General features: G+C 39.3%; 1 protein-coding gene across 3 annotated transcripts; it reads left to right on the top strand.

Annotated features, from left to right (window-relative positions):
• Window positions 1-345: 345 nt before the first annotated feature.
• Window positions 346-17,015, top strand: LOC311297540 (uncharacterized protein). 3 transcript variants are annotated; one of them, XM_084419874.1, is made up of 3 exons: window positions 346-486; window positions 10,885-11,083; window positions 15,516-17,015. In XM_084419874.1, exons 2-3 carry the CDS (start codon window positions 10,999-11,001, stop codon window positions 16,454-16,456), a joined length of 1,026 nt encoding a protein of 341 aa, XP_084276000.1. In that variant the 5' UTR covers window positions 346-486; window positions 10,885-10,998; the 3' UTR covers window positions 16,457-17,015. The 3 variants fall into 3 exon arrangements, with proteins under 3 accessions (XP_084276000.1, XP_084276001.1, XP_084276002.1); XM_084419875.1 differs by lacking the exon at window positions 10,885-11,083 and having other exon boundaries at window positions 358-486; window positions 15,516-17,009; XM_084419876.1 differs by lacking the exons at window positions 346-486; window positions 10,885-11,083 and adding an exon at window positions 15,161-15,298 and having other exon boundaries at window positions 15,516-17,009.
• Window positions 17,016-17,023: the final 8 nt, after the last annotated feature.

The following is a 17,023-nucleotide window of genomic DNA, read 5'->3' as shown; positions in this document are numbered from 1 at the left end:
AGAGTAGACCAGGTAACGTATACTGCCCCCGTCTGGTATGGAATGTGGTGTATGAATTTATTTTTTTTGAAGGATGGCACCTTTAAACGCCTCAGATGTAAAGTTATTCGCTGTCAAAGTGACGCCAAAATGAATGGGAGTCAATCGAATGCTAACAGCAGGTGATGGTCTGCTAATCAATGGTGGCGCCCGGGGAAGCTTCCATTTTTTCCGAAACATTGGCCCCCTGGGAAATACGTCACAACATTGAAAAAAAGTCGGTTGCAACTTCCGGTTCACGGGGACTTTCAGAATATGCGGCCCCTTTAAGAAACATGACACTCTGAGTCTGCGCACTGAGGATGCACAGAAGAAGAAGCGAGAGAGATGAGAAGAGACGAGCTTAAACTTTCATCAGTTGAGGCTGAAATTGACGCTGTTAATGATCGTGAATGAAGGACAAATGTGGAATATTTTCTTCGGATGCTGTATATCTCCAGTCTGCAGGTGAGAGATGTTACAAGATTACAGAGTTTAACATTAACCAGCTCGAGTTTGTGTGTTTATGTGCCAGTGTAATGAAATGCTTTGTGTCCTGGTTTATTATTATTATTAGAGTGTAATAATAATATGTTGGTAGAGTGTTCACAGACTCTGTTTAGGGCTCCAGACTAACAGTTTTTACTAGTAACGCTGTTGTAGCCCATAACAGATATTTTTTAGGAGCACAGGCTACATTTTCCCCTATTTTGACTGTATTACTTACAAGTGCCTTGGTAAAAAATAGACATAACGTCCATAAATTACAATGTGCAGTTTCATTTTAAGTTCACAGGGCTCCAGATTAACATTTTAGGGCAGCAGCACCAGAGCCACTAAGTTCTACAGAAAGTGGTAATACTGTTGAGCTGACAATAAAGCACTGAGCTTAATTTGAGGTGTAGATCAAATTACCTTTAATTATTATCGTTCATATTGTCTTAATATTCATTTAAAAGCAAAACGAGGGACAAAATAGATATAAGGGAGTGAAGATAGCTAATAAGTGCTCCTCAACAACCACATAGTTACAATGGTAATTTCATCTTTTTTTTATTTTTAAATAAGTGTGAGTTTTCCTAAATCTTGAACCTTTTAGTTTTGTAAATGGGGACCGTCTTTGAAGGATGAACAAAAAAAAATATTTCAGTCATCACATTAAAAATAACATTTAAATATGACATAACAGAGACCTCTGTGCCAAATCTGAATGTTTCTCACTGGGTCTCTCTGCGATGTTATTAATTATGTGGCGAATTCAATGGATTTTAACACTGAATCTCCCAGCACTGTGTAGTAACGGTGTCGTGTGATCGAGTACTTTACTTTATACTTCATTGTCAGACAAGTCTGCAATTTTTCTTGCATAACAGTGTCTATGTTTACAACATCCAACATACATTCTACATCGGCATACACTTAAACCTCACACATTATACATTCAATACAACACTTATGCATCTACAACACCTTCGCAATACTCTTGATAACTGATTAAGTGTTTTTGTTCAACGCTAAGATAGCCTGGTGCACAAAAGAGTGTTTCAGCCTCACTTTGTTAAATCTGGGGACTCTATATCTCCGCTTTGATGGTAGTAGTTCAAACTCATTATGTAGGATATGCATAGGGTTAGAAGCTATATTATTAGCCAGCCTTAGCAAATTGTTATGATAGGCTGAATCATAAAGCTTCTCAAGAGGCTTCTCAAAAATCAAATTTTTAATTGATTAAACAACTTTGTTTTTAGCATTACAGACAAACTCTTATACCAAATAGAGTTGCAATATTGCAGTATACTCATTATCACAGACCTAAAGAACAACAGAAGAATCTGTTTTCTTACTCCAAATGACCTAAGACGACGAAGAAAGTAAATTCTCTGCTTTGTTTTTTTTTTACAGAGAGTATCAATGTGATCTTTCCAAGATAACATATCGTCTATAATCACTCCTAAATATTTATATGTCTTAACCAATCTGATTTTCTCCTTATGAATGAAAACAGGCATTATATCAGATGCAGACCCAAATACAATCTCCTCAGTTTTACTCGTATTAATGACAAGAGCATTATTCTCACACCACTCAATCAATTTAGTCACACCTTGTTGATGAAACCCAGGACTGTCCAAATCATTCAACACAGATATTAAATATCTGTTAATTATAGGCCTATGTATTAAAAAGATATCACATCTATTAAAAATATCAGAGTAGGTCGCGACGCTGCACTGTCTATTATTGGTCAGAACTAATAAACGGTCCGTGAAGCTCACATGAGTAGCGCAGTATCATTCCACTTTTTTATTTCGTTTTCCATGTAATGCTGGGCAGCGTTGTGGTTGCGCCAGCATTACCTATATCAAAATAGTCGCACCAGCAGGAAAAATGGTCGTAAAATGCTATAATTTTTTCGCAATCTGGAGCCCTGCTGTTGACACCAATAAAATGTGTTTAATGTGTTCAATTACAGAAGTTCTTGGACATCACCATAAAATAATGAATAAGCAGGGGTCGAATAGAGGGTATGCATTAGGGCTGCATCTAACGATTATTTTTGTTGTTGATTAATCTGTCGATTATTTCTTCGACTAGTATAACGATTATTTTTCCGATTAATCTAATGATTAGTTTTGGGATTAGCTGATTTATCCATTGGCAAACTTTCCAATAAATAATAAGTACAACACTATATCAGCTATATTTTGAAGAGGGTAGGGCATCTGTATATTATTTTAACATGAAATCTATGAATGATGACAAAAAAAAAATATTTCAGAAAGGGTAATTGTCATTTTATTATGAAATATGCGAACAGGAAGCATTTTAAACTTTATTTTTAACTAATGGTGCTATTTCATAAAATGTAAGATACAGTCACAGGCCTATTTAGGAAATGTGTTTACTTTAGTCTGTTATTAATTACCGTAGTGGGAGTGGGATTTACTCAATTAACTTGTCCATTAACTTGTCCGAAAATGCACTTGTTTTTTATCTGCAAAAAGGTTCACATACACTAGATTGCAGCCTAGGCTACTGTTAATGTAAATATAACGTTAGTGACCTGCGCGGGATGGATTTCTCCCTTAATAATTCCTAAAAAGCTGACATCTCAGTTCATCGCGATCTCACAAACCTCAGTTATTATCAATGAAACTGGCTGCACAATGAATCTGTCATAATATCTACACTTTGTTTGCTATAATCAGATGATTTGCCAGTATCCAGAATTCAGCACTGAACAAAAAGTCAATTTTGAGCGGTGAGGGGATTCTGTTTTAAATGCATCTGATTGGCCATTGCGTTCAAGAAATCAACACATATGTCTGTGATTGGCTACATTGTTCAACGCTGCAAACATCTTATAAATAGATAGAGACTCTGGCCTGTAAATCGTTTCTATTTTGTTTTTGTTGTTTTTGTTGCTTTTGTGCAACAGATGAATGACAATTTATTCGTTTTTAGATGTTAAATTTATAATTCTATTTTGCAGGAGTCCCGTGAATCGTTTTATTCTCCCGCAACCAGCACACACACGAGTGCATTACCACCCGCGCCCGCACTCGGCCATCAGATCTATGTTCCCGCACCGCACTCTGTTGCGTTGGGTCCCGCGGGAGTGCAGGTCTCTAGTCTACATGTGCATACACAACTTTTAAAAACTGGCAAATGCACTGAAAGCTTCGTTGAAAGATTGAAGTTTAAGTTATAAATTAAAGTCCATTTGATTGTCGCCGAATGGGGCACAGTTTGCATAGTGAACAAAGCACCTTTCTGTTCGGCCGTAGTTTAAAGTATTCCCATGCTTTGGATGATCATGGTCTGTCATTTTAACCATGAGCGGGAGCAGAAGCTGCCATTACTCGATATTTAAACGTAAATAATTAATGTGTGACGTGTCAACACATTTCATGCGTGTCAACGTATTTTCATAGTCGACGTAATTGATGACGTTGACGCGTTGTTGCGGCCCTAGTATGCATTGACGTCACTTTCCCGCCGAAACACACACCCCTCAGCCGAACTGAGTGGCAAAAGAGCTGCTGCATGATAGCTGATTGCTGCATGGACTTTCATGTTATGCCGGGTCCCGCCTCCTCCTTCCCATAACAACATACTTCGTTGGTGCCGAAACTCGGGATGAAGAAGGAGGCAGGAACTGGTGAACATTCAAACACTTTAATGATAAAACATACAATAAATCAAAGTAAAGGTGGCAGCCCCTCACGGACGACTGCCGTACACACATAAGCAAAACATAACATAAAAGTCCAGGACTGTTCCTCTCTCGTCCTTCACTGTCTGCGCTCCTCCTTTTATGCTTCCGAAGCTCCTCCATGAGATACGGGCGGGCGGGTGGGCGGGCGGGTGACGCCAGTTAGTAATCACGCCACCGTTCTCTCAAGGCCCTCTGACTCGCCCTGCTTGCCACAGTGAGTTAAACAAACTATTATCAGTTTAAACTAAAGGTTGGACTCGATATAGTTTTTAAGGGTGTCGAAATTAATCGTTTCTAGGATGCATCGCGATTAGGGATGTTAACCGATGACCGTTTGACCGAATGTTGACCGTATCAACGTTAACCTATCAAAGTTGTCGGTAGTCGGTAAAAAAAAAAAGAAAGTGATCTCTAAATTAGGCTAGTGTAGACAGTGGACTAAACGCTACTACAGTTAGCCATCTCATTCCAAGATCTTTTTGTGTGAAGTGAACAAATCCCTCACACTAAATTTTTCATAACTCGCCTGCTTGTACTTAATAAACCAATAAAAACATTTGGCGCGAGGTCACAGCGTTTGGGTTCGCACGCTCACAAGGTTTGCGAAAAGTAAAGGCTACAGGCTAAAACACTCCAGGTTAGAGCCAGGGCAAACGACAGGATGAAGCGTGCAAAGAAAAGTAGTGTGTGGGACCATTTCACCAAAAAGAATGACACAGATGTAAGTTGCAACTTGTGTGATACAGTGCTTAAATACAGTAGTAGCACATCATCTATGATGTAAGTTTTTTTTAGTTTTCGCCATCCCTAATCGCGATGTAAACAAGGACGATTCGGTATTGGTTAGGGTTGGGCGATGTCCCCTAAATTGGCAGTTGACGATGTTTACAGTAAGGCCCCGTCCACACTACTGCGTTTTCGTTTAGAAACGGAGACCTTTTGCTACGTTTGCACCTCCCGTCCACACTAAAACGACAAAAACGGAGACCCAAAACGGAGAAGTTTAGAAACGCTGCCGACCCGTTTTTCGTTTTGAATCTCCGGAGGGCGTTTTAGTGTGGACGGGTCAAAACGGAGGACTTTAGAAACGATGACGTAGTAGAGGCTCACGCTCGGATCTGATTGGGTGTCATCAATCATGGCGTAGGCTATATCTTTTCTAGCAGCTGTTGTGCAAGTAAATTCTGCATTTTACAATGCTAACTGCCTACATGCGCCGGAGGCAAGCTATTATTCGAGCGATCTGTGACAATTCCCGGTAAAATAGTGACAATGTGACAATTCCCGTGTGCAACTGACAATTCCCGATAAAATAGTTTACGTTTGACAATTCCCGGTATCGACCGTGTACATGGAGCGTCGGTTTTGGGTTAACCCGGGAAGAACCAGTGCATGGTGGGATCATTTTATCAATGAAGTTGCGTTTACACCGGCTCGCGCATGCCCAGTGTTGGTGAATGGTCACGTGATCTGCGTTTTCAGTCTTTTTAATGTGGACGGAGATCAATTCTAATACGCAGCTAAAACGCTGGTGTGGACGGAGATCGTATTCGTTTTAATTCTCCGTTTCTAAACGAAAACGCAGTAGTGTGGACGGGGCCTAAAACAATGTGTTTTTCAATATAAAGTACATCCTGCTCTTTTCGTTCTCTTTCATTAATGTTTTGTTATTAATAACTTTAAACAGAATCGTCAACTGAAATCTGCGCGGATTATTAAAAATATGACACATTTATAGGACATAAAGGGTCTCTGCGGCAAAAGTGAAAGTAGCCTACCAACGGCCAGCGGGTGAAATGTTTCAAAATGTCTCTTTGCACAGCAAAGCACCCGTTTCAATAAAAGGATATATTAAAGTTTATATAGCCTACTTTTACATTTTCGCTGCGGTTCTAAAATGGTTTTCGCCATTATCTTAAACAAGCTGCAGCTGCTTGAATGCCAGTGCAGGAGTTGTAGGTTGCAACTTACCACAGAAACGTAAGTGGATAGTTGTTTGCTGTGGTGAGTCGTGACACTCGCGAACAGCACTGAACACCACTTTTGCTGGTACAACTTGAATATAATTATCATAAACTTTCCATTAACTCTGGTAGGCTCTACAACAAGGGAATTGTAATTGGCTGCTTTTTCTGCAGCGAGCCGATCTCTGTTGATGTGTCTTAATTTTTTTGTCGTTTGTTGGTAAAGGGTGAGAGACCTTGCGAACCACATGATTTTTGCCAAAGAGCCAGGTATGTTTTGCGAGCCACAGGTTCCCAACCACTGGTGTACACGAATCAATAGATAAAATTACGTGACCTTTCACGAACTGCCTTGAGACTGAGCTGGTCTGACAGGGTGGGGGGCGTGGCATCACGATGGTGGCTCTCCATCGTGATGTTGGTCAGCCATCACGATGGACGATGATATCGTCCCTCGGCACAGCCCTAGTTTTGGTAGACCATAACCGATTATAATGTACTGACGCTTTTCTGACATCATTTGTCACGTACGTGCTTTGTCCAACTAGAGACCTGCGCGGGACGGATTTTTCCCGCAGGATTCTGTCCTGCACGCAACATTCATGTTTTGTCCCGCTCCTGCCCGCAAAAAAGTATTGTACGTGTCGCCACCACCCACACATCAGCATAAATGCTCCCGATAAATTATTTGTTATTAAAGCATTAACACGTCAAAGGGTTAACTAGCAATCACATGTGGTGATGATGTTTCTTACGTTCGTTTCGGAAAACCAGAGGGCAGATATTTCAACCGACAGCTGAGGCATTTAAGTGGCACCGAAATGAGGCACCGAAATCTGCGTTTTGATTCAGTCCGGTTACATACTGGTTACTTGGGTTCCGTATCGGTGCCCGGTTTCGGTAACCAACCCTAACCATCACTAATCATATTGACCAGCCCTAAAACTTTTACCGTTTTTTGTCAGTATTTATTTAAAAACGTCCAATTATGCAGAATATATGATGGTAAATATTTAATTGATGAGTTGTCAATACAATATAACAAGACAATATATAGGGTATGATTTTATCCCTAAATTCAGCATATTGACACAAAATGATAATTGTACAGGTGTGCTCCTGTACCTTAAACTTTTTATATATTGTATTAAAGAGTAGAAAAATATGGACATTATTCATTATATAAGTGATATCAAACTACCGAAAATGATGCATTCGGAGGGAATCATTATCAACATATATTTTTAATAATAATAAAAAAAACTCAATAAATGAGTTCCAAATATCACTGATTTTTTAGCCCCAGTTTTCAGCGCTCTAAAGCTCCAACATTAGATAATTAAGAGTAAAAAACATAGACTGTAAAAAAAAAAAAGGACGTAGTGTCCGTGACGTCACCCGTAGGTTTCTGAAGAACATTTTTGAAGCCCAAAGTGGGCGGTTGTCGCCATCTTGGTAGCACGTCACTCTCGGATTAACGAAAATGGGCGTAAAGGTGGGATTAGCTGAGGTGACATGACGCTAACAGACAGCAGACAAACGGCGTGTAGTGAGTGAAAGCATCTGCAATCCACCTGTTGTTCAAGTGGCCAGCCCTTAATTATGCAGAACATTAAGGCTTAATATAATTTAAACGGATGAGTCATAAAAAAATTCACCCCCCTCACAGTTGTTATGAAGGGCAAAATTAGCCACAGTTGCAATCAAAATTATTCAACTCCCATTGCAAATCAGGTTTATTGGCAAAATGTACATACTTTAAGCTGGTTGCAATGAACAAATCAAAAGTAATTGAAATAGCTCAACACAACAAATGTTTCAAGTGGTTTCCCCAAATTTAACTGAAAATGCAATTTTTAAAGACTTCTGCAGTTTCAAAATTATTCAATCCCCTGAATAGAATCCCTCACAACAGCAGAAATCTGCAAAAAAGGTGTTGTGTTAAGCACACCTGATGCAACTAATCAAGGGCTTCATTAGTTGCACTAGGTTTGCTTGAGCTAGAACACATGAAATATCTGATCTGGCTTGGTTTGTTGAGTGTCACGTTTGACTGCAAGTTAGAAATATGGCGAAGTCAAAAGAATGGTCCAAAAAGATAAGAGAAAATTTCATCGCCCTTCGTAAACAAGGAACAGGATACAAAAAGATAGCGAAGGCACTAAATGTTCCTAGAGATAAAGTTGAAAGCATAGTTTACAAGTTCAAAGTTAACGGAACACTGGTTACACTACCTGGACGAGGCAGAAAAAGGCAGCTTTCAATGGCTGCAACCAGATTTCTGAGAAGGCAGGTTCAGAAAAACCCTCGAGTGACTGCGAAAGACCTGCAGCAAGACTTGTTGGCCACAGGCTCTGAGGTTTCAGCTGCACAGTAAGGCGCGTCCTAAACACATGCCAGAACTCCAAGACGTACACGACCCAAAATCACAAGAAAAGTCGGCTCCAATTTCCTCAAAATCATATAAAATAAGCCACAGAAGTTTTGGGTTTCTGTTCTGTGGAGCGATGAAACAAAACTGGAACTTTTCAGCCTTTTGGATCAGCAGTATGTCTGGAGGAAGAAGAATGAAGCATATGCTGAAAAGTACACTCTGTCTACAGTTCAACATGTTGTGGCTTGGTAATGCTCTGCGGCTGCTTTGCATCATCTGGCACTGGGAACCTGCAGCATGTGGAAGGCAAGATGGATTCATTGAGGTATCAGGAAATCCTAGGAGAAAACGTCATGCTGTCAGTGAGGAAGCTGAAGCTTGGGCGTCATTGGACCTTCCAACTGGACAATAATCCCAATAATACGTCAAATTCCACCTTGATTGCAGGAGAAGTGCTGGAAGATTCTACAGTGGTCATCACAGTCACCTGGCTTGACCCCGATAGAAAATCTCTGGTGGGATTTGAAGAAGGCGGTTGCAGCACGCAAACCCAAGAATATTACTGAACTGGAGGCCATTGCTCATGAGGTTGCCGCTTGGTAAAAAGAACGAGGTTATCATTTCTGAATGAAATGCACTCTCTCTCTTTCTCTCACCCCTCAGTCACAAACACTCATTATTTGTATTCTGAATAAAAATGATAATATTCTAGATAGAAACAGCCAGAAACTCCATCAAAACTGGCACTTTCGAACTTTAGCAGCTTGAGTGCTAATGTCGAACAATTAGCGGTACAGCCTTTGTTAGCTTTGGCTTGAATGGATTGTTAGGGGTTAACAGTTTAGGACCCAAGGACCAGATGTTTGAAAGAAGACCCAGCATCAGAATTATAAAAAAATTGAAGAAAAGTTTTACTGAAGATAGTTTGCAGTTTCATCAGCAGAAGTCAGCTTCAAGACTCACACAGGAGTTCGTAGGCCGCCCCGCTTACAGTTACAAAGATCACAGCAGTTATACCATTTCCAAGGTCTAAGCTACGTCATTGCTTACAGGTTGAATGATTCTCATTGGCTAAGAAATAGATAAACATATAAACTGAAGCATATCTCCATAGATTATGCAGCTGACAATCGGACCCTGAAGTCAGGCACGTCATGACCTTCCAGGTCGCAGATTTTGGTTGCTGGGTGCCAGCATGTCCCGAACAACAACTCAGTCAATCTCCAACAATGCCAGTGGTTCCTTAACCTGTAAGCAAGAAGACTAACACACACACCGACACACAGCTTTTCCAAGGTTGGATTTGGCCAGGCTCTAACTATAAACAGGAGTCTCGTCTCAAAACATCATGCGTTCTTTCTCTCAGGATAGGACACTTTAGTCTAAATGGAAAATATAGGCTTTAACAAAGAAATGGTCCCTTAAACTATAGACTTCAATGATCCCTATATGTTTTAACACGTTGAAGACCTTTCTCAAACACAAAACTTGTCCCCATTTCATTTCTGGAAGCCGGGCTAAATAAGCAAGCTACATTCAGATATCAAATACTGACATTAAAGAATACATGAAAAGAACATTTCAGTAATAACACTGGTAACTTCTATAACAAAGTAAAATCTCCAGAGAAGTCATTCAACTCATTTGATATTTAGAAGGAAAAGTATTGATTAATACCTTGATTATAATCACTCATTACATATACATTGAAGCAGCAGTGGATTCCAATCCACCCCTTCAGGATGGTTTATGCAGATTTATCAGTGGAGTATGAACAGAACTCATAGTTTTTTATTCTGACCATTTTGAACAAGTGTGAAAAATGATGAAAGATTGCTTTAATCAGAGCTCTGGCGTAACTGTGCGCGGCGCGTTACAATATTGAGTTCTGATTGGTCAGTCACTGTTATTTATAGTTTGTTAATTATCATATAGCCTAGATAATTTTAACATTTTATTTACATGTTAAGTTTAACATAATACACAACACTATTAATCTAAAGGGGATGGTGGTTTGTTTTACAGAGGGGGTGCTTTTTATTTTATTTTTTCCAACAATGTTTTCTGCCTCCCTCCTCAAATCAAGCCCTGTGAATGAGGTGAAAACAGGAACTATTGGAGACAAAGAGGCTTTTCAGCAGCTCAGTTAAACATGATGGTCTTGTTATTTCTCTCAGACTTTGGACAAGCATTAAACAAACCTTTTTTTTAAATCCAACTGCACCCATATATTTCTATCAGAAAAAAAGATGTTCGATTAATTTAAATGTAAGTAAAGTAATTCAGTAACCTCTCTTTGAATTTGGCAGATCTGGTGTCCATCCCACAACAATTCACCAGTAAATACTGGGAATATTCCCATCATCCTACAAGAGAAGGACAAACTCCAGGAGTAGCAGCTGAAATCTGTGTGACTGTTAAAGATGGAGTTTATTAAAGAGGAGATTGAAGACATGAGTGATCCAGAACCATCCAGAATAAAACATGAAGATACTGAGGAACAAATAGGTTGGTGTCCATTCTTGATTCTTCATTAGGGGCCAAGCCCCAAAGGGGATAGCCCCTATTGTATCTGTTAGTTTTCTTATTATTTTTTTTCCCGAATGGGAGTCAATGGCAGCCCTATTAACGGAACATAGGAAAATGATAATTATAATAATTTTTTACACTTGTAGAGATGGTAATGAATAGTAATTGGACCAATTTTTGAGTCTCTAGGACCAACTCTATAGTGCCACCACCAGTTCAAAAATTCAACATTGAAATGGTTATAACTTTTGAACCATTAGAAAAATGAAACTTTTTTACTAGGGCTTTACTAGTACTAGGGCTGTCACTTTATGTTCGAAAATCGATTGCACAATCGATCAGACCAACCAACACAAGTTTCGAAAACGAAAACAGGGAATCGATTTTATCGGCCTTCTCTCGGAGCGCGTCCAGCTCGTCACAATACGCTTGCAGCGAATGCGCGTCACACAGCAACTGTGACAAACACACATAACAGCAAATTATACTTCTGCATTATGTGTCTCTTTTTACTACAGAAATGTGAATTCTGCCGGTATTCAGACAGTCTCATGCATACAGATACAGATTCGAACTACGGGCTACAATCGCATAGTCGAAATTTGTTTGACATTTCTAATCGTATACACAGCCATGTTGAAGACTGCAGTAATGTTTTTCATTGATGTTATGGCAGTCCACTCTGCTTATTGTTTTTCGAGAATGTTGCACTCCTTGTCATTATGCACGAAACTTCACGCCCATAAATCATCAGAAATATTGCTGACTTGTGCGCGTCTCAAGCGCCCTCTTTACGTTCGTCCTAATGCCTGTTAGTTGTCCGTGGATTTGCCTATATTTGGCGTTTAAAATGGAAACGTCTTTAGACATGGAAAATCGATTTTACAATCGATTCAATGAACACTTATGTCTCAAAAATCGAACAGAATTTTTTTTTTTAAATGACAGCCCTACTTAGTACACTTGATTCCTCTCATCATGGTGATCACAACCAATATAGTCCATTAAGACTCCGCCCATTACAGTAGTGGCTATTTTGAAAAGTACAGTATTACGTTTTTTCGCTACTCCTTCAAAATTTGTCCAATTTTGACGAAAATTTACTCGAATGATCTTTGGACTGAGACGCACAGAAATGACTGAACAGATTTTTTTTATTCAACTTTGTTCTAAAGTTATGGTGTCGCAAACTTAAAGGCCGTGTTGCAGGGTTAATTTTTCAACGAATTTGTGCAATTTACTTGTTGGTAATAAACATTTAAACTGTTATCCATTGTATTTTATGCTGTTGGGTATCACAAAACGGAATATAATACGAAAAAGTAGGTACTATCTTACAGCGGTTTGCAACGACTCTCCTTTCCCCCACAATGCATTGCATTACGTCACGTTGGGGAGAGAATTTACCAAAGCCTGCCTTGAGAGCATTAAGAGTGATTAGAGAGACGAGTAGCAGACGAGAGTATTCAGATAGCGCAGATTATAGATAAATAGATAAAAGCATAGATATAGATAGATATATAGATAGATAGATAGATAGATAGATAGATAGATAGATAGATAGGCTAGTATAGAGAGAGATAGGCAGACAGCCAGATAGCATAACGTTGGCATAGATAGCTAGCAGCTAGATAGATAAATATATAGAAATATATAGTAGGTAGATTGACAATGGTGAACTACTGTGTTTGTGCTGGTGTAAAAACTCTGGATGCTGAGTGAGGCACGTCACATCTGGTCGCAGGGTGAGCTCCTCGACCAGCGACCAAAACGCACTCACTTCCCTAACGTTACAGCAAACGTTACGTTAAAGCTTTCCAACGCAGTTTCCATGGGACGGCACCGCCGGCGCCCACACAAGCACCTGCCAAACACAGTGACAGACACGCGGCGGCTACGTTTGCAACAACATTTTCACCGGAGGAAGAGATAAACGCTTAGAAATGCCCATATAGCTAGCATGATGCCTTCTATTTCTAGATGACAAAGACAAAGTTTACCAGTACTACGACACTATGACAAAGGTTACCGGTACTTATCTGAAATAACGTCATGATCACTGCCACTTGATATAAAGAAAACGTTGATTTTTCACTCGGTGCTATTCAAAGACAGTAAAAATAAAATAAAAAATGTGTCGTTATTGTGCATTGCTGCTCGTAGACTAGCTCCAGTGCTCATTGTTGCGTTGCTAAATGATAGCAACTCACCAGGACACTTCACCAACTCTCCACTCATTCTCCTCGGACCATGCATTTAATTTTTAAGTATTTACGACATTGTGGTGGCGTTCAAGTGCTAAATACGATCTATACGAGATGGCTTGAACGCACCATAATACTAGGCTGAGGCTACCTTTCCTCCACTTCTCCCCAACGTGACGTCATCACCGAATTGCGGAAAAAAACCCGTTAATACCAAAAACGTAAAAAACTGGTCTTTAAGACCATTTTTGAGACATTTTACAAACGATATACATATCTTGAGTGATTTATGTACCCATCGACAGTGGTGGTTAACCTGCAACATGGGCTTTAAAGAGGTCGACCCAAAATTGCTTCAGAGGCTGTATCTCGGCCAAAGTTTGATCAATCGAAACGAAAATTGGTACGCTTCATCGGAAGCATGATCAGATGGTCCATGCCAAAGTTGGGAACAGCGCCACCTACGGGTCATGAGATATGAAAAATGGCTATTTTGGCCAATATCTTTTGAACAGTTTGTCAGAAAATCATAACATTGGTGTCTATGGATTCCTTGAGTCATGTCGAATCCGTGGATACCGATTTTGCCAGGATTGGATGAACCACATATCCGCCATTTTGATTTTTGTCATAAATTGCAATATCTTATAAAATATTTGACATATCGGCACAACAATTGGTAAGGATCATCGTTAGTATGGCCTGAAGGTACCTGAGAACTTTGAACACAGCGCCACCTAGTGTTCCAGAGGTATAAGGTGTTTTGCAAATATGCTTATAACTTTTGAAAACAGGTCAAAATTTGATTTCTTTATGTCATTATGTTCCTTGGATTATGCCGATTCTGACGATATCCTATTTGTCATTTTCCAAGAATGTGACTGTCCGCCATATTGAAGCAAATGGTAAACAGTTTTTTCGCTACTCCTCCTTCAAATCTTGCTCAATTTTGCCCAATTTTTGCTCAGATGATCTTTGGACCAAGCTGCATAGAAAAGAATGAATATTCGCTAGCCTACCGTTCCCGAGATATTCATCTGCAAAGTTGACCTAGCCTGTGTTTGTTGCCTTATGCTAGTTAGCTTAGCATAATAATTGGTTAGCATGCTAACCAGATGCCATTCTTTCTAGTGTGGCTCTTCAGCTATCAGGATAACCATAAGCTACATTAGCATTAAGATAGCTTAGCATGCTAATCTCGTTAACATGATTTTGTGTGCTCATTCTTACACTGAAGCCTCTCCTCTGCAGCTTTGTAATTCACATCCTCTGAGTGGCGCAAGTTGCTAAACCATGTCACGAATCCTGAACCATTCCGGTCGTTGGTTCGAATCCTGTGTGGCACATGCCCAGACCGCAAGAGGTACTGTGGCTGTAAGTGGTGGAAAAGTTGTTTTAGTTCCAGACATGGTGTCTATCTGAGAAAGGAACTCTATAAATATAACATGCAGCAAATTTATATAAAAAATCTTCATTTTGAGTTCATTCTCTTTTTACCTACTGAACCTCAGCAGCTGGATGAACTCATTTCTTCTGTGAGGTAAGAAGTTAAGAAGTAAGAATACTTTGGTTATTAAAGTTTTGAAAGCAAAGTATTTTTAACTACTTTTTGAACCCATGGAACCATTGGAAGGCTTGGCCCCTGTGAGGCTGCTTGCAGCTTTATTGTTGTTTGCTTTGGTAGCTGTGAAAAAATAATCAGTATATGAATGAAAAATTCTATAGAAATGCTTATATAATTTTAATCGTCATCTTTTATGTACTTTTAATCATAATCTTGTAGGCTATAACAGTTGTCAAACTCATTTTGATCATATTAACAAGAGAATGACAGAACTAGACTTTGGCACATCAAAGGTCTGACACTTGATCTCTGTTGCTTTCTGCTATTAACCCGTAAGCCCTGAGGGCGTGTTAGAGATGTTTTCTGAGTGACATACACAAAACTAAAGACTCATAACTCCAAAACTATAGCAAGGAGAGTCAAAAGGTTAGTATCGTTTGATAGGACACTTTATACATTTTTTGAAAATATACATTACATTACATTACATTTGGACATTCTCACATTCGCACTGCCGGCGAATTGTTTTAGTAATTATGAATTACTTTATGAATTTTATGAATTACCGCCGGCTGTACACTTTGGGTTTAAGGGGTTAAATCAGGGTTCACTTTAACTAATTCTAATTTTATGTTTATTTTAGATCGAATGGAAGTGAAAGAGCAAAGACAAGAACTGGAGGAATTTAAGGAGGAACATCACAACTTTAAAATTCAAGAAACAAAAGCCAAAAAGCTGCACTCCTGCTCTCAGTGTGGAAAGAGTTTCAGTCAAAAAGGATACCTTAACATACACATGAGAATTCACACTGGAGAGAAACCATATACATGCACTCAGTGTGGAAAAAGATTTTCTCAAGCATCAAATCTCAGTAAACATCTGCGCATTCACTCCGGAGAAAAACCATTTATCTGTGATCAGTGCGGTAAAGATTTTATTTCATCATCGGATCTAAAACAACACCTGAATGTTCATTCAGATGAGAAGCCTTATGTGTGTTTCTGTGGAAAGAGTTTTTCACGGCTGAACAGTTTAAAAGTACACCAGAAAACACATAATGGAGTGAGAGATCATGTGTGTTGTTACTGTGGGAAGAGCTTTACTGCAGCTGACACTTTGAAACGGCACCAAAGAATTCATACTGGAGAAAGACCTTACAAGTGCTCATCTTGTGACAAGAGTTTCACTCATTCTGGAAACCTGAAAGTACATCTGCGTATTCATTCCGGAGAAAAAACATTTAACTGTGATCGGTGTGGTAAAGAGTTTCATGCATCATCAGATCTAAAACAACACCTGAAAGTTCATTCAGGTGAGAGGCCTTATGTGTGTTCTCTCTGTGGAAAGAGTTTTTCAAGGCTGGATAATTTTAAACAGCACCAGAAAATACATAATGACGTGAGAGATTATGTGTGTTGTGACTGTGGGAAGAGCTTTATTGCATCTGGCCAACTGAAACGGCACCAAAGAGTTCATACTGGAGAAAGGCCTTACAAGTGCTCATCTTGTGACAAGAGTTTTGCTCAGTTGAGAACACTGAAAGTACATGAGCGAAGAGAAGCCGTACGACTGCACTCAGTGTGAGAAGAGTTTTAAACATTCATGTAGTTTTCGCAGTCACATGAACAAATATCATAAGTCCAGGGTTTGAAATTAACACCCGCCAACTCACCAAATGCAGGTAAAAATAACCCGTGGCGGGTAACGCTGACAAATTTGATACAATCTGTATTGTGAAAAGCGCTATACAAATATACTTGACAAATCACTAGCCAATTTGGCGGGTTTTTGTGTTTACTCACTTTGCTGGGGAAGTTCGTGTAAGCCAAATCTGCACAGATTTAGCGCAAATACTCAACTCGTGAGTCATCATGATATATTAAATACAGCGTACTGCGCAGAATCTGCTCATATTTGGCTTACTGGAACACACACGTCACTACACAACAAATAACGGTGTGCTTGTTAATTTGCATTGAAGCAATAGTGAAGATTAAAAAGTGTTTGGTTAACAGAAGACACATTGCTATTTTCCAACATCCTACATTTCTACATTTTTTTTATGTTCTTTGTACTGTATTGATCTGTCCACCTAAAACACATTTTTGGTAAAAAGGATGAGGATGGGTTGAGTATTATGTTGAAAAAAAA

This window comes from Rutilus rutilus (assembly GCF_951802725.1).
Source record: "Rutilus rutilus genome assembly, chromosome: 9".
In the NCBI taxonomy this organism is placed as follows: domain Eukaryota; kingdom Metazoa; phylum Chordata; class Actinopteri; order Cypriniformes; family Leuciscidae; genus Rutilus; species Rutilus rutilus.
This window is presented reverse-complemented; position numbering and strand designations above follow the sequence as displayed.